This window comes from Malaclemys terrapin, chromosome 1 (genome assembly GCF_027887155.1).
Source record: "Malaclemys terrapin pileata isolate rMalTer1 chromosome 1, rMalTer1.hap1, whole genome shotgun sequence".
In the NCBI taxonomy this organism is placed as follows: Eukaryota; Metazoa; Chordata; order Testudines; family Emydidae; genus Malaclemys; species Malaclemys terrapin.
This window is the reverse complement of record NC_071505.1, coordinates 117,871,750-117,896,220: the sequence shown is the minus strand read 5'-3', so window position 1 is coordinate 117,896,220 and position 24,471 is coordinate 117,871,750. Positions and strand designations below refer to the sequence as shown.

The following is a 24,471-nucleotide window of genomic DNA, read 5'->3' as shown; positions in this document are numbered from 1 at the left end:
CATAACATGCCACAAACAGCGGTCCATTAAATTCCTTTATTGAAAACAGAAACACTGCATAATTACAGATCTGATGAGGAAACTGCAAACAATATAGACTACTTCTATTGCCAGCAAAATACAGTTATAACAGGAAGTTTAGACATACAAATATAAAGTGTTTCTTTCATGCCAGATGGTTTGTGTATAACAATGCCATTAGGAGTGTTTAATTGTGCTTCTACAAAATCTTTAAAGAAGGATGAGGTAGAGTTTCCTTTGCTTTACCCAATATTTTTTTCCCACACATCTGTTCCTTTAATACTTTTATATGCTCAGATCTTGGTAAAATATCCTGTTAACTTGAACATTTATGAAAGCAGAGACTCTTCAGAGGTGTTTATTTCTCCCTGTTTAAGTTGACAATTTCTCCTACTTAAAATGCCGGAATTCCAAGTATTTCTACAGTACATTAATAACCAATTCAGAAACTGATTAGATTGAGGCATTCATTGACCCAAACACATACCACTCTAATGAAAATGCTTTAATATAATTTAATATAAAAACCCTATTATTCCTCATCATTATAAAGACCCTTCAATATCCAGTCAATTTATACTGCAGCAGCCCAGGCAACCCTACTAGAAGGTGAAGGATGGAGAAGAAAGAGATTAATTTCTTGGCAACATCTTAAATTAAGGGATGATAATAGTTAACAATTATCTAATTCTCCTCCTATCATGAGCCCTAGCCAGCTACTGGCACATGATATGATAGAAAGGTTTTGTGGGAGTTGGATTTGAAAAGATATGGAACCTTTCATCTTACACGGTTGGCTTGACTCTAGCACCTAACATTTTTTTGCTGTTTGGTGACCTATATAAAATGAGTTGCTGGTCTCAGTCAAGCTGTTAGGCTCGATTCAGGAAAGCAAGTGCATAACTTTAAGCACTTAAGCTTGTGATAAGCACTTTTCCAAACAGTGATTCACATCATAAATCATCACTCCAACATTTGGCACTAATTGGCAGTCTTGCTCTAAGGGCCGAATGGGCATAGAAATACTACGTGGACCCCAGAACATGATTGAGGTACTGTGGTGGAGCACTGTAGGAGAAGGTTATACTGTCACTGCCCTTGCTGTACCTGTTCTGCGGATAGAAGGCTTCACCCTGGCACCTCCCACTAGCACTTAGTATTGACCAAAAATCATTGGAAGCCAAACACAATGGGAGCTACATTTGTATTCTAAATCAACGCGAGGAAGTGCTGTCAAATGGGGAGACACCAAAGACTAGAACCACCGGGGGTTGTCTTGTCTCAGGAGTGCAAAGATAAACTCTGAGGTATAAGAGAAAGGAAAAAGGACCCCCTACGTTATCCATTTCACTGAGGAACACCCGGGGGGGGGGGGGGGGAAGGGGGTGATTCATGAATGTTTTGGATCCTGGTTTGACTGAAACCAGCAAGCTCTGCAGAAAAAGCTTAGGTGAGAGACGATTTTAGACAAAGGATTGTAGCCTGCTAAAGTTAAATTTTAATCTAGCAGCCGTGTGTTATACTTTTATTTGTAATCTTTGGCTCTTATTACCATTCCTCACTCTCTCTTAAATCTCTACTTTATTAATAAATATAGATTTGTTTTGAGTATTCATAGATTACAGTGCTGTGTTCTTAGATTGGAGCTGGTACTCAGTTGAATCAGGTAAACTGGTATTTGTGTTCTATTCCCTTGGGAGTTGCAACCCCCGTAATTACAGGTGTCCAGTGACAGGGCTGAACATTACGGGAGGGATGCTTTTGGAGTGGCTGGGGGACTGGGATGTACCTATTGTTAACCTGCAAGGCAAAGTAAGGGCCGGCAGAGCCCAGAGGAGAGTGTTTGAAGGCTGAAGGGCTGGCAGTGACAGGGAGCTGACAGCCAGCTACCAAAAGAAAGACTTCCTCATGCTGGAGGCAGCAGGGTAATGTGACTCAGAGTCCTGGGTACCCTAAGAAAGTGTCACAGCAGTTGCTTGCTTTTCTTCTGGACACTTCTTAAAGATTATGGGTGAGTTTGGGGATGTTGGGAATATTTTTTCAAAAAATTTAAACCAAATTATTTTTAAATCCATGTATATTTTAAAAAGAAAACCAAACAATTTGTAAATATTCCTGTACAGAAAGTTATCAAAAGCTCTTTTTTTTTATCTCAATCACTTTTACAATTATGCCAGACATAATAGATCTGATGACCCCTTCAGTGTGTCTGATCCTGGTGGAGGGCAAGTGCCTCCGATAGCAGTTCCCACTTAAGTCAACCGCTAAGCACCTGGCATGATCAGGTTCTAAAACAGACTTAAATGAACTAAGAGAACTAACTATTGTATGGATGGAAAGAGAACATATTTTACCTAATATTTTTCCACAGACATAGTTGGTCATTAACATAAGTGATTTCCTGTGGGGGTTATTACAAAGAATTGTGAAGTCATTTGTAAATCATGGTTAATTTCTTCTTCAAAGTCTTAGTTTCTTTTCTTACAATAACCTCATCCAGCCTGCAATTCTAAACATTTAGGCAAAAAAAATCTTCCAAAACTTAAAGTTAGACCCCTGAATCCTTATCTGGGCTCCTGAAAAAATTGCCAAATTTTCATAAGTTCTTAGCATCCAGCAGCTCCCATTGACTGTTAGGGTCCAATTTTAATATCTTGGCCTTAATAATTCAGGTAAAAAATGACTGATTGTGTCTGGTTTTTAAAATCACAATTTTTTAAATGAGCAACCCCAGAATAAACATATCCCCAAAAACATTGATTCTATCCTTTATCTATTGAGTCTTTCTATCCTTTTTTTTTTTTTTTTTTGGTGGGGGGATTTATTTTGTGTATTTCAACACAGGTCTTCCTTCAGATTAAAGGAGAGTCACATGGGTCTATCCACACTGGCAACAGCAGAGTGTTTCCAACATGACTGGTCCCAGTAAGGTACTGGCATGGTTCTCTAGCCCATGGGGACAGGGTTTTTTTGTGTGTGTCTGAGAAACGACCTTTGCAATTGTGCCACAGACCAAGAGCATGACCAGTCTGATTTGGTAGCATTTTTACACCTACTTTGCAATGGTGTAAATGACTGCACAAGGGCAATGGAGAATCAAGTGGAATTGGGGACACCTATAGCATGGTTTGGCTAATACTGTTGTCAGATTTTTCCATCCTGGTCAGGGAAAATATATTGGAACCTAGCCTAATAACCACCATGTTTAACAAAGGAAGATGATTCTAATACTACTGTTTCTTTACCAATTCAATGTCAGTATCTTCCTCCTCCATTATGAATAACAATCTAGCTACCTAAATTAAGCAAGAAGGAACATTATCTTACCATTAGGAGGAGGTATTTTAGCAAATATCAGTTATTCTTTGCACAATCTTGACCTTCATGACACAATGTATGTCTGTAGAATTGGATAAAACACAGCACTCGAATAATTCTCAACTGCTACTTGCTGAAGTCAAGAGCACTCAGCACCAGAGTAGGATGGATCCCACAGGGTGATTGGAATGTTATGTTATAAGGCACAGCTCTAAAACGGGATAGGGTGGACTTCTCGTATACAGGGGTTTAGAAGCATGATGGATGAAGTTGCTTCTACGCCCTTGATTTTATTTTGACACACGTAAAAATTAAATTTATCTCTGATCAGTGAATAGTGCTCTTGTCAAATCTGTACTGTGTGTCAGATGCAATTTTAAACTTGGAACTGAGCTATGCACTTTGCAGGATTATGGTCCTACTGCAGGAAACCTTAAAAATAAGACACATCATACGAAAAGTGTATGTCTACATATAACATTTTCCTCTGTATAATCAAGATGTTGCAACTAATCAGGAAGGGATGCTTCAAATGCTGGCTCTGCGTCTGGCATCTATCTGTGCTGTTTAAACAGATTTCTTGAAGTGAATTAGATTCATAGAAGAGATTTTACCTGTAGCAAAATAAATTCTGTTTTGTTAAAGGCTAGATTGAATCCTACGAGCCACATAAGACGTCGTAATAATTATAATAATATTTTGCATTTACCCACAATGCTTGTTGTCCTCAAAGTGCTTTGCAAACACACAGTTCAATTTTTGGATTATAGGAGAGCTGATGGTTAGAGGATGGTGACAATACACACCTCCCCAGAAAGACTCCTGGATGAGGATCATTCATCCTCCTTCTCCTTGCTCCAAGGAGGACCCACTTTGTTGGCCAGGGTCTTTAAGGGAGGCTATTGCTGGCAGCACTAGCCTGATTTAATCCTTGCATTCAGGGGAGTGAAAGGACAGACTGTGTCCACTTCCTGGATGGACAGGCATAGGAATTGCCATACTAGATCATCAGATCAGTGCTCCCTCTACTCCAGTATCCTGTCTCTGACTGTGACCAGTACAAGATGCTTCAGAGAAAGGTGCAAGGAACCCTGTGGTAGACAGTTATGGGATAACCTTCCCATATGGGGAAATGTCTACCTAGGTCCCAGCAGCTAGTGGTTGGCTTATGCTTCTGTGCTCATAACAGGGCAGACTTTTTAAGATTTCTCCCGTGTCCCCCAGGCCAAAAATATGAGATCACTGGGTATTTATTCCTCACAACACCTGCGAGTTAGGTTGCACTGTTTCCATTTTGCAGGTGGGCAAGTGGAGTCAAAGAGAGGCTAGATGACTTGCCCATGATCACAGAGTCAATGTGAGAGCCAGAACTGAAACTCTGGAGTACGTGGCTCCTCAGCCTTTGCTCAAACTCCCCTCCTCTCTAGCATGTGCCCCATTTTGCAAATGGGATCAAAGAACTCAGGGTAAAAAGTTTTTGGCTAGGCTTTTGTGTTATGCTCCAGGTATTAATAGCCTACTTGGCTTTCGGTTATAATTTGGTTAGATACATGGAAAGAAATAAGAATTCGGCAGTATATTTTGCATTTCATGAAGGCCATGAGACTCCAGACTTACTGTTTAAACTAAAGCTGTTTTTGTTCATTATGTTTAATAGAATTTGAATTAATGGAATGCACTGTGCAGTCTTGTCTAGAGGCCGACCATGTGAAAGGAAATATAGATTTAAAAGTTTAATAAAAATATTTTGGAAGAGGCACTTTGCAGACTGGGATGAGTAAAACACCTGCAATAAAATGTATTGTGCAGATAAAAGACCATCACCTTTTTCCTCATTCTGCTGCTCTTTAATGACTTCCACACTCCTTGACCAGATATCTGTTTGAGCACCAAAGAAATTGCCTTTCCAGCACAGTACATAGGGAATTAACTGCAAAGGCCCCATTAATATGAGTTACTAACTGTGCTAAAATTTAGCCCCAACATTCATAGGCACCGACTCCGTGGGCTGGAGCACCCACGAAAAAAATTAGCAGGTCCTTAGCCCTCACCAGCAGCCAGCCAGTTCCTCCCTCCCTGCAGTGCCTCCCGCCCACCGGCAGCCCTACTGATTAACTTCTCCCCCTCCCCACAGCATCTCCTGCCTGCCGGCAGCTCTGCCAATCTACTCCTCCCCCTCCCTCCCAGTGCCTCCCGCAAGCCGCTGTTCTGCGGTGTGCGGGAGGAGCAGGGACCGGGCACATTCGGGGGAGGGAGTGGAAAGAGGCAGAGGTTTGGGGGAAGGGGTGGACTGGGGGTGGGGCCTGTGCCCTGAGCAGGGGTTGAGCACCCTGGGGAAAGGAAAAAGCTGGCACCTACCTGTGCCAACATTACTTGCAAAATAATAGGTGACGGGGAGAAAGACCCAGGCGATGACTGAAAGCACAGACACTGACAGCCCGGGGAGGCTATAAATACAAACTTCTTACAAATACATTTTAAGGCCAAAAAGAACTGTTATGATCATCTAGTCTGACCTCCTACATAGCATAGGCTGTAGCTCATCCAGTAAACTCTGCATCAAGCCCATAACCTCTGGCGGAGCTACAGCGTATTTTCTAGAAAGACATCTCCAATCTTTGATTTAAAGATTCCAAGTGATGGAGAACCCACCCCATCCCTGGGTAGGTCATTAGTATTAGCCCTGCTTTAGGTATCTGGAATGCGAGTGTGTCTACACTGCAATAAAAGACCCACAGCAACAAGTCTCAGCGCCTGGGTCAGCTGACTTAAGCTTATGGGGCTTGCGCTTTGAGGTAAAAACAGCAGTGTAGAAGTTTGGGTTTGGGCTGGAGCCTGGGCTCTGTAACCCGGTGACAGGGGAGGGTCTCAGAGCCCAGGCTCCAGTCCAATCATCTGCACTGCTATTTTTAGCCCTGGAGCACCAGTCCGAGTCAGTTGACCCCAGCTCTGAGACTTGCTGTGGTTTTTTTTTTTTTTAATTGCAGCACAGACATACACTGTGATACAAGTGCACCCACCTGCATGCTGCTTTTCCCTCATTACTGGGCCTGTCTACTCTGTGCACCATATGTAGGGTCCTGAAGAGGTGAAAGGAGTCTGAGCAAGGCCTGGAAGATCAATCACTGTGCCATGCTCTGACAGGGCATTGCAACATTTGCTCTATGACGTTGCATCGTTACATACTGAAGCAAAGTAAAGGGGCTAAGTGATTTGAGGAGATGACATAGGTTGCTCTATAGATAACACTGGACAAGAGTTCCTCCTCTCCTTCCCCCCAGGTGATGGAGCTGTGAAATAGCTCTCAACTCTCGCCCCTTCTGCCTTGCCCACTGCTTGGACAGGGGCGGTGATTCACATATCGGTATGTCTACACATCAAGCTGAAGGTGCGACTCCCAGCTCAGTAAGACATACCCACGTTAATTCTGACTGAGCTAGCATGCTAAAAATAGAAGTGTAGCTGCAGTAGTTTAAGGAGCTAGCTTCCCTGTGTACGATCCCTTCTGAGACCCCAGGGATGTTTGGATGACTAACCCCTCCTGCTGCTCACACCATCGCGGCTTATACTCTACTTTTAGCATGCTAGCTCTATCAGCGCGAGCGTGGGTATGTCTCCTCAAGCTGGGAATCACGCCTCTAACTTGAGTGTAGACATACCCTATTGTGTGTTCATTCCCACCAGCACATACTGAACCTCTACCTTTCAAATGCCCTATTTTTCAGATTACCATTCTCCAGGTGTAATATAAAATAAGGGCAAGAGAATCACCAGCACTTAGGCAAGGAAGGGTCAATTATATCTCCCAGCACTCCAGTGGTGATTCATCCAGAAAAAGGGCAGGTGGTATTACCACTGCAGTCCCTCGGGGACGTGGGCAGACTTAGCTTATGGCTGGGGTTTTCTGGGAATCCTTCTCATGGACACTGTTGAAGACTATATTGAGTCATTGAGATCATCCAATGGCCATATTCCCTGGCCAGCATCTCCCATTTTTTGGTCCTTGCTGCCCTCCTAACTCCCCTCTCAAGGAAATTACATTTGCTTTGTGCTGCCACAACCTCTTCTGGATGGACTTTCTACTCTGAGGATCCTTTGCCAGAGTTCTCACCAGAATAAATCATTGTTACCCCTGGGTGAATTTGCCCTGAACTGCTATTATGAATCTGGCAATGCAGTGACAGCTGCTAATTCCACAACTCCTGCATCATCAAGGTTTGAATGAAACACTAGTTTTTGTGGACCTCTGAAATGGGATCTCATTTTAAGGACTTCTTTCTGACAGATAAATAGCTGAAACTAAACTGAAAATTAGGAACATGCTCAAGGCTGAAAATAATCAAAGAATGAAGTGGGGGAAAGAAAGAACTTGCAAAAATTATAGTTCATCATTATCATTTTAAAGTACCACTGTTTGTAAAGCATACACATGTGAGAGGCTGAATCGCATTTGATCAGCCAATTAAACATTAAATAATTGCAGCCAATTATGCAAATATCACACAATTATTAATTTGTTGATCTTTTCTGAACAGCCTCAAATGTTCCTAATGTTAGACTATCTTATTTCTTAAATGATCAATTAGTGTAACCATAACTAAGTGATGAAGAATGGATAATTGCCTAGTTATGATGTACCATACCCTTTCTATGTTAATCTGCTACAATTAAACAAACAGCGCACATAGAAAAGAGATGCGCAGATGTTCTTTTACAGTCTATCAGCTCAGGGAATAGCACGGTTCCTCCCTAAACTTTATGGGCTAAAATAAGGAGAACACAGTATTGATCAAGTGCTCACTGTTATTTACAAATGTTATTTCTTGGAATTTTATGATAAAAGAATAAAATAATACAGATGCAGAATGCAGGCTATGTATTTCCACACAGGATTGTCATGAAAGATCAAAATACTCTGCTGGTTTATTTAGTATATAGTGTTTAAAAACTGGAACCTATTCACCCAGAGCCTGAATGAAAATAATCAAGGCTGTTTGAATTTACCAAGAGGGAGCAAAAGTATTCACAGAGATGACACTAGCTGACTGGGAGTGCTCTACATGGTTTCACTTTTTCTCTAGGAAATAGCTCATATTTTTGTGGATCTTCCAATTTTATCCTCTGTTAACCCTTGCACTTTTGAGGTCTCCAGCAGTACAAGAGGTGAAGAGATAAGACAGGAGGTCTAACTCAGGTCTCCCCAAAAGTCAGTGTAGACTACAACAACTACAGGCCAATGTTGAGCCCCACTTAAAATTACTGTAGTCTGATTTAAGACTTTAAGGCGTCAACCACTTAAAGCGTCAACCACTCTAAATCAATTATTATAACTGGGTCTTCATTTTTTCATTCTGACTTGTGAGTAGATTACTGTCAGTACTGTCCATGGGGAATTCGATGTGCAACTTCTGTTAATACTACTGATATCTCAAGTATGGGAGTTGCACATCCAATTCCCCAGGCATCTCAGTCAAACCGAACCACCTAGACTTTTGCTGTCAAAGACAATTATCTAAGCTAAACGTGAGGGAACAGGTTACAGTTCAGTAATAGGAAGCCATTTAGTCTCATTCATGACGTAATCTGGTATGAGCTCTATGACACACTCTAGTCAAAGGCACTCTTCAGTTGTGGTACTTGCCTTGTTGGAAAAACGCCTCTACCTCACATTGTATCTCAATGTATTCCCCATGTTAATTTTTCCAGTAGACGAATAAAAATAAATAAACTACCACTGGCCTAGGATATATCACAAGAAACTGAACAGAGACCAGAGCACAGTACAGATTTAAATTGTGAGTAGAAGAGATACACAGTACTACTGCTACCATAAATGAAACAGCATTTTGTGCTTGTAGGTATATTCTAAATAGAACACTGTCCAACAACTCACTCTGAACAATTGTCACTGGTAACCTTCAACTGTTCTTCAATAAGGTATCAGAACAGACTGCAGCAAGATCTGTCTAACCCATCACTCACGGGACCAGCAGAAAATGGTGGCCTAGTAGAGACTGAGGGTAATGTTTGACCAAATACTGTACAAGAAAGCCTTGTGGATAATTTTAAGTGGTGGCTTAAGACAAGGGGCTGTCCATTAAAAATGATGCTTAATATATTTTACATTGTGTTAGCAACTGCCAGTTATAGGTGGGGTCAGTTAGAAAGTGTGGGAGAGAAACTCTTCCCCCCCTTATTAAAAAAATACAAGTTAGTTCCCAAAATACTGCTGTATGGCTAGTGTAAAATGTAGGGTCTGAGGCTCCATTCTGTTAAACTGATTTTATGCAGGTATAACTCCACTGACAGCTATGAAGTTATATGAGTTCTATGTCAGAATAACAGAAGAATCAGGCCCCTAGCATTTTGGAGTATTACTACCGAATACTATAATTCCTTTTTGGCAAGAGACATCTTAAAACTAGTTGAGAAAAGTGTGTGCATAGATGAGAAAGCTTATATGGATGGTAGCATATTTAAGGGTTAAAGAAAATTTGCAGAAGTTATTCATTTCCCTAATTGCGAGCTAACAGCTCTGTATCTGCTTCCAAATGGCAACAAGAGAGTGTATCATGAGTCTAGTGGTGTATGAAAAGGTAAGGGAACATGGTAGTGCAGAATGACAAGGGGTGAACAAAATCCCTCTGTTCTCCTGCATTGAGCACTTTTCCACTGGCAAGCAGCGGAAGATATAGGAGAACCCATACTGGAAAGCCACAGCCTCTTCAGAAAATAGAAAGATCATATTAAGAAACAAGTGGGCCAGCCAGGGCTGGGAGCACTGTAAAGCCTTGGGTGGGGAAAGATCACTTTGTATCTTGTAAGTTCTTATAAGCTGATTTAGGAGTGGTGTTGCTGGGCTCTGAAGGGATTTCCCACCAAGTCATCCTCATTCTAAAGGCGTGGTTGCTATGACATGGGGCCTAAAAGGTGAGGGTATGATGTTGGCAGAATAAAAAACAGGGGCTCCTCAGGGCTCTGGGAATGCAGAGAGGAACCTCCCACATAAGTGGAGTAACAGAGAAAAACATAATCCATTGCCTGAGGATGCAAATGAAATAGGACTAAGGGATAGTAACTGTTCCCCTAAGTAATGGGCAACTTTTTTTATATGGCAGTCTTCTCCGGTAGTGGTGGCAGTTGAAAAAACACCATGGCTTACACTGAAGACCAGTTGAAGAGTATCTGACAAGTTTTTGGACTGTACATAAGACACAAGGAGGCACCAAGAAAACAGTTGGGACAGTTCTATTGCTTACATCTAGCATCTCTAACAAGAAGATAGGCTTCTATTAGCAAGACTATGGTAGAAATCATAATGATTGTGTTCACATTCCCTGGCAAGTGGAAACAAATCACCCTGGGGAGGAAAGGGAGAACACTGACTACCCTACGCACAGCTCTAAATGGGCAGCTACAGCAAATCGGTGATTGTTCTGGTGTAACGGTTTGGCCTGTCGGGTAGTGTATGGAAGGTCTGATCCCCGCCACTCTGCATTCATGACACCAGGAGTGTCCATTCGCTGTCTTCTCTTCCGTACTGAAACAAAAACAAAGAACGTATTTCAGGAAATAAAGATAACTCTGCACCAACAAAATTTTCCCGTGACCTGACTTTCGTTCACTCTAAGGCCCTTTTCCACCACTCTGGCAGGGTAAAGGGACCTGTAGGTGGGAGTAACTATAACTTACACCTACTTCAAAGCTCCTTTCCACTGCCACAACTGCCCCCTATAAAACACATTATTTGTGGTTTTATGCCTTAGCTACAGTCTGTGTTTTAAACAAAGCTGAAGGCAGTTTGACACTTTATCCATCTCTACGGAGTAGGCTGTGAAGGGGTGAAGATACTCTCCTGTGAGAGGATATAAAGCAGACCAGTCCTGCTTTGATGGAGGTGTTTATGCATTTAATACAACCTGTGTTAAAAGTCCCGCAACTATTCCCTGTGGTCATTTTACTAATCTGCTCACATGTGCAGACCCTGCTCAGGTCCCAATATGCAAATGTGTCTATTTCCCCCTTTTTTAAAAAGTAGCTTTTTATTACATCTTTTTTATTAAACCTGAAATAAATCTAATCACAAATATCACAGAGTAAAATTAGAGAAGATGTTACACCAACATGGTAAACCAAAAAAACCAGATCTACTGTGGATGAAGAATGAGTCTGCTCTCACTGTGTAATAAACAGGGTTACAGACGGCAGGGATGGAAAAGACCTACCATCTCTCTTCAAGACAGTCCCAGGGCAGAGGACAGTTAGCTATTACACTGACACTGCATTTGATCTTAATCTGAAGGTAAACAGTTCTAAGGCTCTCTGTCACAAACCCTAATCAGACACAGCTCATTCATTTAGGTAAATTATATGTGGATATAGGTTAGTAGTAGATGGAGCACTGGATCCTTCTGAGAGGGCATGGAAACTCTCTGCAACAATGGGACAAGGAACCGTTCAGAGTCCATTTGTGACTGTCTGGCCACAGAGGGTGGAAGGAAGCTACTTTTCAACTTCTAAATCAACAGTGAGGGAGACCAGGGCAGACCTGGGTGGAGAAAGGACTACAGCTATACAAATTAGCCCTGGGAAGGGCCAAGAAAAAGACTAGTCGAGCCCAGGAGGGCTGAACATTGTTTGGGGTTTGGACTTTTGTTTATCTTTGGAAGGTGAGGACTTTGGCTTTTGACTAGCGAGTCAAGTGTACCACAATGGTGAAGGTAAAGCCCTGTTACAGTGAGAGAAAACAGCGGTCAGAGTAGAGAGAGAAGAGAAATCAGTAAATGATGTGGGATTGTGGTTAAGGGGACAGGTGGAAGTAAAGTCTAATCTCAAATATTGGACATGTCAACTCAATTACTACTTATATTACAGTAGCACCTAAAAGCCCTGATATCAGAGCCCTACTGTGCTAGGCGCTGTACATATAAATAGTATGAGACAGTCCTTGCCATGAGGAGTCTACAATCTAAATAGACAGACAAACCAGGGAAGTAGTATCCTTGCTTTACAGGTAGGAGAAGCAGCATAATAATGAAATAATTTGCCCAAAGGCACATGGGGAACTGTGGCAGACCCAGGAATGGAACCCAGATCTCCTGAATCCCAGGCCAGTGCCTTTGAGTCAGATTATCTCTAGACTTCACCTGTGGGTCAGACTAAGATGACAACAGAGAGCTGAGTACCATCTGCATACGGAAGGCACTGCAGCCTATACATCTCTAGTGGCCCAGTATACACACTGAAATGGAGTGTGGAAGCATGGAGACCATAAGAGAAAAACCTTAGGGCAGAAGAGCAAATTAAAAGATGAATTCCCAAGAAGAGAAAAAGCTCTTGGCTTGTTGCTGTGTTCACTTGAAAACACAGCATTTGGGAGTGCTGTCTTCGAAGGCCAGTGGCTGAACAGCTCTCTGTACAACACAACACCACAATGTCTTCTAACAGTCCTTGGGGATATTTCTTCTCCTTGTTGCTAATTCTGCTATCACTGGACACAGGTCTGCAGCACAGCTGATGTAACACCATGCTCGAAAAGCAGGGCTCCACTCATGACATTTCCAGGCCAGTTCCTTGTCCCCACCATAGATGCTTCATGCTTCCCTGGCATTGCAAAGCAGCCATAATGCCAGTTTAACCAACAAGCGCAGGATTCCCACAGCATGGGCTAATCCCTGGGTGGCAAAGAGACACTGTAATGTAGAGGGCATGACTGGAGAAAAGGGAGTTGGCGCTAACCCTGGTGATCCTTTACTATGGGAACAGCCCCTTGGGAGTCCTAGGCAGCTGGTATAAGTCACAGCAGCTGTGAGGCTCCTCCGATTCACACTAGAAATTGACCTGGCTCAAGCACTGGCCAATGAGGCACCATAAAGGCTCCTGTCTCCCTTCATGCCCCCTCCAAGCTGAGCAGAGGCTGCATCAGCATTTTCCATTAAAAGAGGTGAGTTCTTTATGTTGAAGTTTACTCCGCTAATTAGGATAATTACTGCTATTAATTCACCTGTCAAGTAACTGAGTGAAACTCAAAAACCTTGGGAATTTATCTGAACCTCCAGAACCTGCAAAAATGGGCAGGAAATCTCCTGAAAACAAGCTCTCTTGTGACTTCCAGTATCCCCTGCTTCTGTTCGTAAGAACAGCCTCACTCAGGGCAGATCTACACTGGGGGTGGGGGGAGATCGATCTAAGATACGCAACTTCAGCTACGAGAATAGCGTAGCCGAAGTTGACGTATCTTAGATCGATTTACCTCGGGTCCTCCCGGCGCGGGATCGACAGCCGCGGCTCCCCCGTCGACTCCGCTTCCGCCTCTCACTCTGGTGGAGTTCCAGAGTCGACAGGAGCGCGTTTGGGGAACGATTTATCACGTCTAGACGAGACGCGATAAATCGATCCCCGATAGTCGATTACTACCCGCTGATCTCCTGAGACGTACCCTCAGACTTCAGTGTCTCACCCTGTTCAGCACCAAGAAATGCAGAGGTGCATAAAACTGAAATCACAATCTAGACTTCCATAAGTTCCCCAAAAGGGTCAGTATGGATTCAGTTTTTGCCAAAGGTTTGAGTTCATTCTCATATTTTAGAAAAGAAGGATGTTTGTGCAGTTAAGACACTATTTTGGGACTAAGTAGATCAGATTCCATTTCTGGATTGGCCACAGACTTCCTATGTAACCTGGGCAAGTCACTCAATCTCTCTGCTGCTCAGGTTCTGATGTGTAAAATAGAGATAATAATACTTCCTCCTCTAGCCAACTCTCTCTACCACTATTTTCTCAGGCTTGCCTATTTAGTGTGTGTAGCAGGACTGTCTCTTATTATATATTTTTACAGCGCCTGGCACAATGGGGCCCTGATACTGATCGTGGCCTTTAAATTCTACTCTAATACAAATAATAATTTCACCTGAAACTGTTGACCTATCCCACCCAAATTGCTTTCTGAGCTACACTTTAAAAATGAACAAGCTTTCACTGCATCCTCCTTAAAAATACAAATCATCATGAAGAAGCCATAAATAATCTACAATATTTGGAACCACTGGCCATATTAGCCAAAGCATTCAGGGCTTCTTATTTAGGGAAGAAGGAGGTTGCCTGCACTGATTGGCATTTCAGAGGCAGTGCAATTCCCAGAGAGAACCTCATCTTTAAATCCTCTAACTCAAGCTGTTATAGAACACAGTATTCTGTGATTGATGCATTCATAACCACACCAATGCTATACACAGAGTAAATTATTTCATCTAAACTCTCTATCAATCTATAGTAATCACAATTTCCTTTTAGTAACACAAGTGTAAATGCATACTGCAGTGTTCCCCTGTCTCTTGCTACTGCCGCGAGAAATGTAATCAGTACTGCCCACAAAGTTCTAATTTGTCATTCTAGCTCTACTTTCCACTGAACAGCTGTTCAAATCTAAGTAAATCCTGTTGCACATGGAGGATTGTGGATTACAAAAAACAGTAAGTGGCAGGAAAACAGATCTAGATGCAAAATAATCAAAGAAATCTGAAAATGTTAAACTAGTATGTATTGCATACGAGGGAACTGGATGGCAGAGGTGATTAGCAATTGGATACGGAGCGATTCACCTCTAGGTTACTGGTTCAAATGCAGTGTTCATTGCTGGAACTGAAAGTCTCATCATCTACTCACTGTCAGTTGGCATACACAAAATGAATTAGTAGTCTCAGTCCAGCTCCTAATATAGAGACCATTACGACAATTGGGCCTAATTCATACAGCATCTTTATGCAGAAGCACACACAAGCCCTTTTCATGCTAAATACAAACATCTGGGAATTGTTTCCTCTAACACTGAAATGCTCCACACCTCCATGGTGGAATGTGGAAGCTGCTTAGCAGAGCACAGCAAACAATACTGTATTCCACTGAAATTACATAGGGAGATTTTTTTGAGGGGAATCAGAATATAAATGACCCAAGTGAAGGGCATGGGAGCTGCCTGTGATAGTTTATTAGTATCGTGTGTTTCATCTGTCAGTTTGATTATTATTGTGTTGTTTGCTATATGATTATTAAGGGTTACTTTTAGCATGGGTTAGTTTGCAGGTAAACAGGAAAATGGAGAAACCCTCCTGATAGCCACCAATACTTCATGGGACAAAGCAGGTGTCATTCCCTCTGAAGTTTATCTCAGACCATGCTGGGTTCGACACCCTTGCCTTGGCAGAGGAGAGGGGAAACCCAGGCAGAAAACTGAAACAAAATTTTGTAGTGGATAAAAACCTGAGTCCCTGAAGCTCTGGTGGCAGGGATGCAGAGACTGCAGGTGTGCAAACTGTCTCCCCACCCCAGCGGTGGGGCGTCTGGATAAGCTAGGCCTACCTAAGCATTAGGTAAGACAGGCATGCATATAGGCTGTTTGTTGTGTTGAAAAACCTTTTTGCCTTGTTATGTTCCTGTTGTGATCAAACAATACTTTGTTTTGAAAAGGTGTAAAGACTACCCTGGATGGTGTCCATGAGGGAACTGGAGACAAGCCTAGAACCCACAATGGTGGATCTGTGCCACCTGAGAATTCTGTCACAGAGGGGGAATCCAGCAGGGTACAGATTCAACAACTTTCTAGCTGCTTTTCAGCAGGGTGGTAAAAAGCAGCTCGGACAGAATCTATATGATAGTATCCATGTGTGAAACCTGCAATAAATAGAACAAGAATCCAAAAGAGCTACTGAAACTACCTAAGTTGCTCGACTGTCCCTAGTCCAAGGCCGGTACACACTACTTGATTTAAAAAATGAAGGGTTAGTGGAATGCTATTCATTTTATTTTATTTTTAACTACTCTATTGTAAAAAGAAGAACAGGAGTACTTGTGGCACCTTAGAGACTAACAAATTTATTAGAGCATAAGCTTTCGTGGACTACAGCCCACTTCTTCGGATGCATATAGAATGGACTATTCTATATGCATCCGAAGAAGTGGGCTGTAGTCCACGAAAGCTTATGCTCTAATAAATTTGTTAGTCTCTAAGGTGCCACAAGTACTCCTGTTCTTCTTTTTGCGGATACAGACTAACACGGCTGTTACTCTGAAACTACTCTATTGTACAACACATTGAATATCACATTGTAAATCTCAATATGTTAGCCATGGGATTCCAGGTGAGTTGATAGCAGACAACGGGCCACAATTAATGAATGACTCAATCTGACAATTTTTTTATGGCTCTATCAGTTCATGCCCACCAGGTGAGGATTTGCAGAAGAGTCAGTAAAAATTTAAAATAAAAGCCCTGATAGATTCAAGGGATCCATATTTAGTATGGATACTGCAACACATCTCACTATGTTTTATTAGGATCACCAGTTCAGCAGCTCAACGGCAGGAGGATAAAAACCTTAGTGGCAACATCTAATGTGCTTCTTGAGCCACAGACCATTAACTCTGCGGCAATTACGAAATAACTATTGCAACCCAGATCAGAAGAAATACTATGAGAAGAATGCCAAAGAGTTACTGCCATAGTAAGTGGGAGAGAATGTTAGATCTCAAACAAAGCGACTTGCAACCTGTCAAGGTAACAGCTATTCTATCCATGCTGAGGCCATATATCATTCACCACCCCCTACAGGAGAAAGAGAAGACATCTAAATAAACCAAGGAGGACACTGGTTCTCAGCTTCTTGAGGATGTCCAGAATGCTATTGACAGTCTTTGTGCACTGACCGAAGTAAAACATGCCTCTCCAGATACTGAGAGCAAATACAAGTGCCAAATGGTAGATCCATCCATCTTAACATCCAACAAGCCACTAGAGGAGGAACTGTTTTGGGAACAAGTAGTGGCTGCATGATCAGAAAGACACTGAGCCTACAAGATAGCAGTTACTGGCCAATATCAAATACCATGCCCACCATCCAAGACATCACTTTGTGTGTGTGTGTGGGGGGGGGGTAATTGATTGGCTGTACTATTTTGTGGAAGTTGATATTAGGTTTTATCTGACTGTGTATTTTTTTAAAGGGAAGATGAAACAGCTGCCACTGGAGTTTGTGGATAATGACTGGGTATAACTTTTTATAATCCTGGCCCATGTCATGTGACGAGGACATAAACATCAGTCTTTTACAAGCACTCCTGTATTTCACACCTGTATTAAAATCACTCTGTTTCAAGATGAAAGAGGGAGTGCACGTTTTAAGGAGTAAAACAGCATCCCTCAGTGACATGTAGGGTAAATATCTTCCTGCACCATCCCTTACCACTGATAATCTACCAAGGTTTCAATGCCAGGAGAGGTGGGAGAAAGAGTCTATATTTTGATTCCTGGAGCCTGTAACAGAAAAACTATTCATTCATTCTATTTCATCTCTTTCATTATGTTATCATACCAAAGAAGAGAATCCCTTACTTGGATATCAGTCAGCTGATTCAGGAAGCGGGTTGCTAACTGAGGTCCATTCTCCATAGTTGGAATGTGCAAATTCTAGGTGGAATTAAAATGAGAATAAGTCCTAGAAGCTCATCATGTACAGTCAGATAACAAAAGCAACAACAAGTACATACAGATATAAATGCCTTTTAAATCTGAGGACCTCAAAGCACTTCACAAACATTAATTAAACCTCACAACACTCCCATCAGGTGGGTAAGGATCATTAATATCCATTTTATAGGAGACACAGAAAGCTCAAGGATCAGCTGACATTCATGTCAACTGTACTACTTCTATTGACTGTAATGAGAGTTGGTTTAGGCCCTCCTCAGTGACTTGGCCAAAGGAGAGGCAATAAAGCCAGGAATAGAACCCAGTAATAGAACCCAGCTGCTACCGGAGTCCAAGCAAGGTCTAATCACTACTCCACACTTACCTTCTTGCTCAATCAGTAAGGCTTGAGGAGGAGGATAGTCAACTCAAAGAAGCACCTTTCTATTTACTATCTACACTGTGTATTGTGTTAAAACAAGTACATTTACCATAATTTTCAATAGTCAATCTTAATGTTTCCCATTCGTATCTCAAAAGCATGATCATATTAATAGATATAGTCCCTCTATTAGAAGCAGCATTTTCTACATAGTTATTTTATTTGTTCTATTGTCTATCTTCACAAAGAAACATATCAACATACCTCTTGGGCTGGATTCACTGGTCTGCGAAGTTCATTTTGTGCAATGTAAGCAGTGCAAAGTGAACTTAAACAGGACAGAGAAATGCTCTACAGAATTCCCCTTGTTCAGGGGGAATTTCCCAACTGGTGTACAGCAGACAGAAACAGTTATGCCATCTCCTGTACCAGTTCTGCCATCTGTGTCCTCTCCAACAGAGCTGTGCTGCCTGGTATAAGGGGAAGGATTAAGTCAGGCATGGGATGGGGTTAGGAAGGAGACATATTAGGGCAGGGGCGTCTAAGTGCCCGCGTACTGGCTGGCGGACAAGCATCCGCCGAAATGCCGCCGACAAGCAGCGTCATTCAGAGGCGTCACTGCCGAAATGCCACCAAAATCAGCGGCATTTCGGCGGCGATGCCTCTGGATGACGCTGCTTGTCAGCAGCAACGCCTATTGACGTTGCCGCTTGTCAGCGGCATTTCGGCGGATGCTCATCCGCCGCCATGGTCCTCTGTGGCTCATCGTCTGGTGCCCACCAGACGAAAAAGGTTGGGGACCACTGTATTAGGGTATGGAAGGGGAGTGGTCATGGTGGAGCAAAGCCATGTTCTCTGTATGACCCGTTTCTGCTGATGGAAGAATTTAAATCTCCTCCTCTGCAATTTTAATTTATGCCAGGGATGGGCAGAACAGAATTGAGGAACTGTGACTGGCTGTCAGCCTCCCTATTAAGGGAAGATTTGATTGCAAATCACATCACAGAGCTGGCTGAAATGCTTCTAATTGCAAAATGTTGATGAAATTTCAAATTTTGATTTTTTTTGTCTGAATGATTTTTTTTTTTTACTTAAATTTAAAATAAATCTGCCCCCCACTTTTCAACGAACTATAGAGCTGGTAAAAAAAATTAAGTTCTGAAATTTCAAATTAAACACAAAAAAGAGGGTGGGGAAATTTTGAAAAAAAAAAATCAGTTTTCCCCAACTTGAGAAGAAGTTGGGAAGAAGTTAGGAGGCAATATACTGATAAGATACTTCCCGCATGAACCTCAGACAATGCCAAGCTGTAATTATATGGGGAAGAAAAAACAAACACAAATACTTTCCTTACCTTGCCTTTGTATAATATTTTAGAAATAGGGCATACGACACAAGCTGTCCCAGCACCAAACATCTCCTTCACTCTGTTTTCCTCCAAAGCAGCTGTCAGATCACTCATGGTGATGTACCGCTCAGACACTTTAAATTCTCCCTGTGCCAGAGATCAGAAACACAAAACTAGAGCACACATTCTTAAAGGTCGTAATTCTTTCCTTACATTAGACACCTGTAATTGTATCACAGAGGTGATATTTTTAACAAACCCAGTTGTAGCCAGTTAATTTTCAGTTCTCATACAGCTAAGCAAGCGATGGCCTAGTCAGTAGTTAAATGAATGACCTCCAAGGAAAACCCAAGATCTAGAACGAGTGATGATGGCAATTCACTAGGTGGCACTTTCCCCTCAAATTTGGTGCTGAACCTCAGCATGGTGTTCAGGAACTCTGTGCAGCTGCAGCAGAACTTTTGGATGGGATGTAAACGGAGGACCTGTATGCTTTTGATCATTGCTGAGCTTATAGTGTCCATGAGAACTTGTATTCAAGTACAGATTTGAAAACTGCCAGAATACAGGCATTACATCTACGGCTGGACTTAAGGCTGTACCCTGGTTGCTCAGAATGAAGGTGGAGACACATGGGCTATAGGTGGTGGAACAAGGAGCTGATGAATAGAGTGTAGATGGGGTGATGAATGACAGTTGCTTATTTCCTTACTTTAAGCCAATTGTATTAATGGGATGTGGAGTCTGGCAACTCTAACACAAAATTAATGAAGATTTTTGTGTGGGAATACTTATTGGGAACTAGTTAGACTATATGTGGCTCCGTGGAACGAATGCTGGTGTCTGGGTGGTTTGGCCAAGTCTTTTTAATTTTAACATGCTTCCCCAGTTCGTATTTGGTTTAAAGGATCAGGTGGAACTGTGAGCCATTACTTGAACACAATAAATGAGTTACTTTCATAACAGCGTATCTCACAGTTGTTAAAATTGCTACTACTGAGGGACAAGGCAAACACCCACCCACTTGCGTGCCAGCTCCAAGATGCTCTGCCTTGTCACTCCAGGAAGAATGATGCCATCTAACGGTGGGGTTGCCAGTTCCTCTTCTGTTGAAACAAAAATGCAAACAAAATAAAATATTTAAATGAGAGCAGAATTATCAGATACCATCATGCAATATCCGATATCATAAGATACAAACATTGGTTAGAATTTCAGAGGGAGTTTCTAAATTGCACAAACTCAGTTGGATGCCACCTGTTTTGAATCTATGCATATATCTGAGGGCAGGTCTACACTACAGCCTAAATCGATACAATTTACAGAGCTTAGGGGTGTGAAAAAGCCCCCCTGAGTGATGCAAGTTTCGTGCTGTCCACACCGGTGCTATGTTAGCGGAAGTTGCTCTCCCGCCAACAGAGCTTCCACTTCTCGCCGAGGTGGAGTAATTATGCTGACAGGAGAGTGCTCTCCCATCGGCATAGAGTGTCTTCACCAGACATGTTACAGTAGTGCAGCTGGGCTGCAGTGTAGACTTGCCTTGATTGAATTGGGATTAGGTGTATTTAGTAGTTAGAGCACATGACTGGGTTCTATTCCCGGCTCTGCCACTGGCTCACTGTGTGACCCCGGGGAACCATTTAACTGCCCAACCGCGACATAAGGAGCCACAAGTGGAAGCTGGAAGTGACCCACTCTGTGTCTAGCAGTCTCGTCTATAAAATGGATTTGCTACCACTGGTTCCCTCACCGGGGTGCTGTGAGATGCAGTAAATAAACATTTGTAAGGTGTCTGGAGGATGATGTATCATACAAATAAAGCTCAAAGTTAAGTACATACTTCCGAGCTCTGCTCAATGGGGCCTTCAAGTGAGATGGATTTGATAACCTAACAGGTTTTCTGTCCCTGACATCTCTGATGATGATGATATGATGCTATTTACATTTACTTTTCCCATTTATAATAATACATTTCTCTGTATCCATGGAGCAGCTACAAGAGAGAGAGCAGTGGAAATTTTCTCTTGCTGCCCCCTAACGCATGTCTATCATGAGCTGGTGGGACAATGTCAAGATTGAGAAGGTAGGTCACACTTCATACCCATTCAGTCCTTGACCTTTCTACTGTGATTGCCAGCATGGGTTCCAATTAGTGACACTTCCAATGTTTTTTGTTAGGTGGAAATCTGACTGAAAACTGGAGTTTGATCCAACTCCTTTTACATAGGTTGCCATACAGCCATCGCATGGTAACAGCTTTCAGGCTTCAAAAATCTGGCTGGGATTTGAAATGACAACCTAGAGAAGAAAGACTAAACCCTTCAGTGTCATGAACTCTGTCCTTGTCCATGGTCCTCAGGCATGTGAGGCATTTTATGGAAGAGGACTCCTCGTGTACAGTGTGCCCTTTTGACATGGAATCCCAGCCATGGTAGGCTCCAGAAACCCTTCTTTCACTATTTTATCTTAGAGGTTGAAAGTTATTTAACCTCTCTGAGATAATCTGCAGGAAAATCCAAAACAGCCAAAGATTCAAATGGTTTAACTGAAAACAAGATTTTGGGGAGGGGGTTGTTTAAACAGAGGGAAAAAATCAGATTTAAATAAATATGTGCTTGACGTATCTAATCTCATACTTGGCAAAAAATAACATAGGTAGATTATCTTGGATTAGGTGCAGTAAAGAAACAAAGTATTACATTTCTAGAGAGTGCAATCTCCTTTTTTCCCCTCTGACTCGTTCAGCTAGTCAGCATATCAACAACACAGCTTCTGGCAAAGATTACCAAAAGCGACAAATGATTTTGGGAGCCCAACCTATAACATCTAGGGGCTTGATTTTCATATAATGCTCTAGCCCCTGCCCTTTGAAAAACCAGGCCCTTTACTTTATAGAAACTCAGAGTTGGGCATCCAACAATGGAGGTGGCACCCAAAAGCACTTGTCACTTCCGAAAATCTTGGCCCCTGCTTTTCAGTAGCTTTCTTCTCTCTTTTTCTACTTTTAAGCATCTCGTTCCTCCCAATTACAGTCCTTCATCCCTTCTGATCTTAAATGGTGCGAGCCTGCTCACCGTATCTGGCAGTCCCCAAGGTATTTACATGGATGTCCTCTCACAGCAGGTTATCATCATCTCTTATGCAATGTCCATTGTATGCTTTGCTGCCTCAGTCCATTCAGGGCTGTATTTCTTACTGTGGATCAAGAGCTTTGGTTTCTGTTTTTCCTACATAACTTGAGATGTTCCTTTGAAAGTGGGCACACACAATAGATTCAAATTGTCATGGCAAACTATTCAAGTGCTGCCAAAATGTAAGGAGAAGACATCTCTTAGGTACCTAACAGAGGTAGGTACAATCCACCCAGGATATGGCTACACACTGTGGGTATGTCCACAGTTCGAGCTGGAAGAGTAATTTCCAGCTTTGGCAGACATACATGCACTAACTTTAATGGAACTAGTGTACTAAAAATAGAAGTGTAGCCACGGCTGCGCGAATAGGGGGACAGGCCAGCTGCCCAAGTTTGATCCTCCTCCAGGACTCTATGCACTTACTTGGGCAACTAATCCATCCCGCTGCCTGTGCCACCACAGTTACACTTCTGTTCTCCAGCTCCAGTGTCTATGTACCCAGCGTTGGCAGTTTGTCAACAGTGTCCATTTATCAGCAGTGGCCATTCCTGATTCAGTGGCAGACTGCTAGATGCCAGGATGCCATCTCTTTCCTTTCTCCCAGGGTTGGAAACTCTAACTCTCCTTTTTCCTATGAATCCACCCTAACAACCAAATAAACTCTCCCATGCCTACCTCCAAGGGCTGTCTGCTCTTTGCCTGGGCCCAGCCAACAACTGAAAGTGACTAAGTAGAAATATCTATTATGGGCAAGTTATTCCATAATTGTCCACCTCTGAAACATTTGGTTACTGGCCATTGTCAGACAGGATTCTGGATTAAATAATCCACTGGTCTGATCTGGTCTGGAAATTCCCATGTTGGGCGTTTGCTACTTCACCAATTTTGGAATCATCAAATTTGATCATGTCTGAATGTACATACTCCTACTAGTGAAAATAAGAAATAATATGGACCTCAATATTGAACCCTGTGACACACTTGATACTGTTCCCTCTTCAGAGGCTTTACCATGAATGGTGGAGCAGGATGTGTATAAGATCCAAAATATACTTTGATTGCTGTGAGCTATTTTGAAAGCTTGCCAGGCCAGCTGCCAAACAGCATGGAGTTGATAGAATATGGGAAATATGCAAAATGTTTTAAACTGCCAGCTTTATATAATTTTGTCAAGTATGCATATTATGTCTACCAGCCTGGGGTCACCTAGAGGAGCATCTGCCCCCCTTGCAGCATGTCATCATCTCCGTCTGGTACCATGTGTACACCAAATCTGGCTCCATATGCATTCAGCTTGCCCATCTCTGGGAAATCAGACTATGAGCTCACAAACGCCATTTGTCTTTTCATGGGAGAGTCATTTTGATAAGCTGCAAACTCCTGGATTTATAATAGCACATGGGAAAAACAGCCCTGTATGGGAAAACTTCCTATTCGTCTGCTTTTATTGATTTTTATATACATTTATTTGTACTGAGGTAACTTTCCAGAGTCCCCATGATTTAGGGAGACAATTGCTTTAGCTTAGTTGACGAACATCACATAAAGACCATGGTTTTGCTCCCAGCACGTTTCCCAAAGCTGACAGGCTGGGAAGATCATATCTACAGTGCCCTGTCCAGGCTCGGGGATGATGTTTCCCACAAGATAGGTGTTGAGTCAATTCAGTATGACCATTGCAATAATTTCCCCTGCAACAGAGGGAAGGGAAATGCCATAGTAATTATCACAGAGTGCCCATTCACCCTTACGTTTATAGAGGTGTACAATGTTGGCACCCTTGAAATTCTGTGGCACTGTCTCTTGC

At 42.4% G+C, this 24,471-nt stretch overlaps 1 protein-coding gene across 3 annotated transcripts in view; it reads right to left on the bottom strand.

Annotated features, from left to right (window-relative positions):
• Positions 1–22: 22 nt before the first annotated feature.
• Positions 23–24,471, bottom strand: part of BCAT1 (branched chain amino acid transaminase 1) — a 99,096-nt gene continuing 74,647 nt past the window's right edge. For all 3 annotated transcript variants that reach the window (XM_054036507.1, XM_054036503.1, XM_054036512.1), the window contains 4 exons: positions 20,551–20,636; positions 19,537–19,677; positions 17,726–17,800; positions 23–10,879 (listed from right to left, as the gene is read on the bottom strand). In XM_054036507.1, the coding sequence (XP_053892482.1) occupies positions 10,838–10,879; positions 17,726–17,800; positions 19,537–19,677; positions 20,551–20,636 (344 nt within the window). In that variant the 3' untranslated portion in view covers positions 23–10,837. The remainder of the gene's footprint in view (positions 10,880–17,725; positions 17,801–19,536; positions 19,678–20,550; positions 20,637–24,471) is intronic.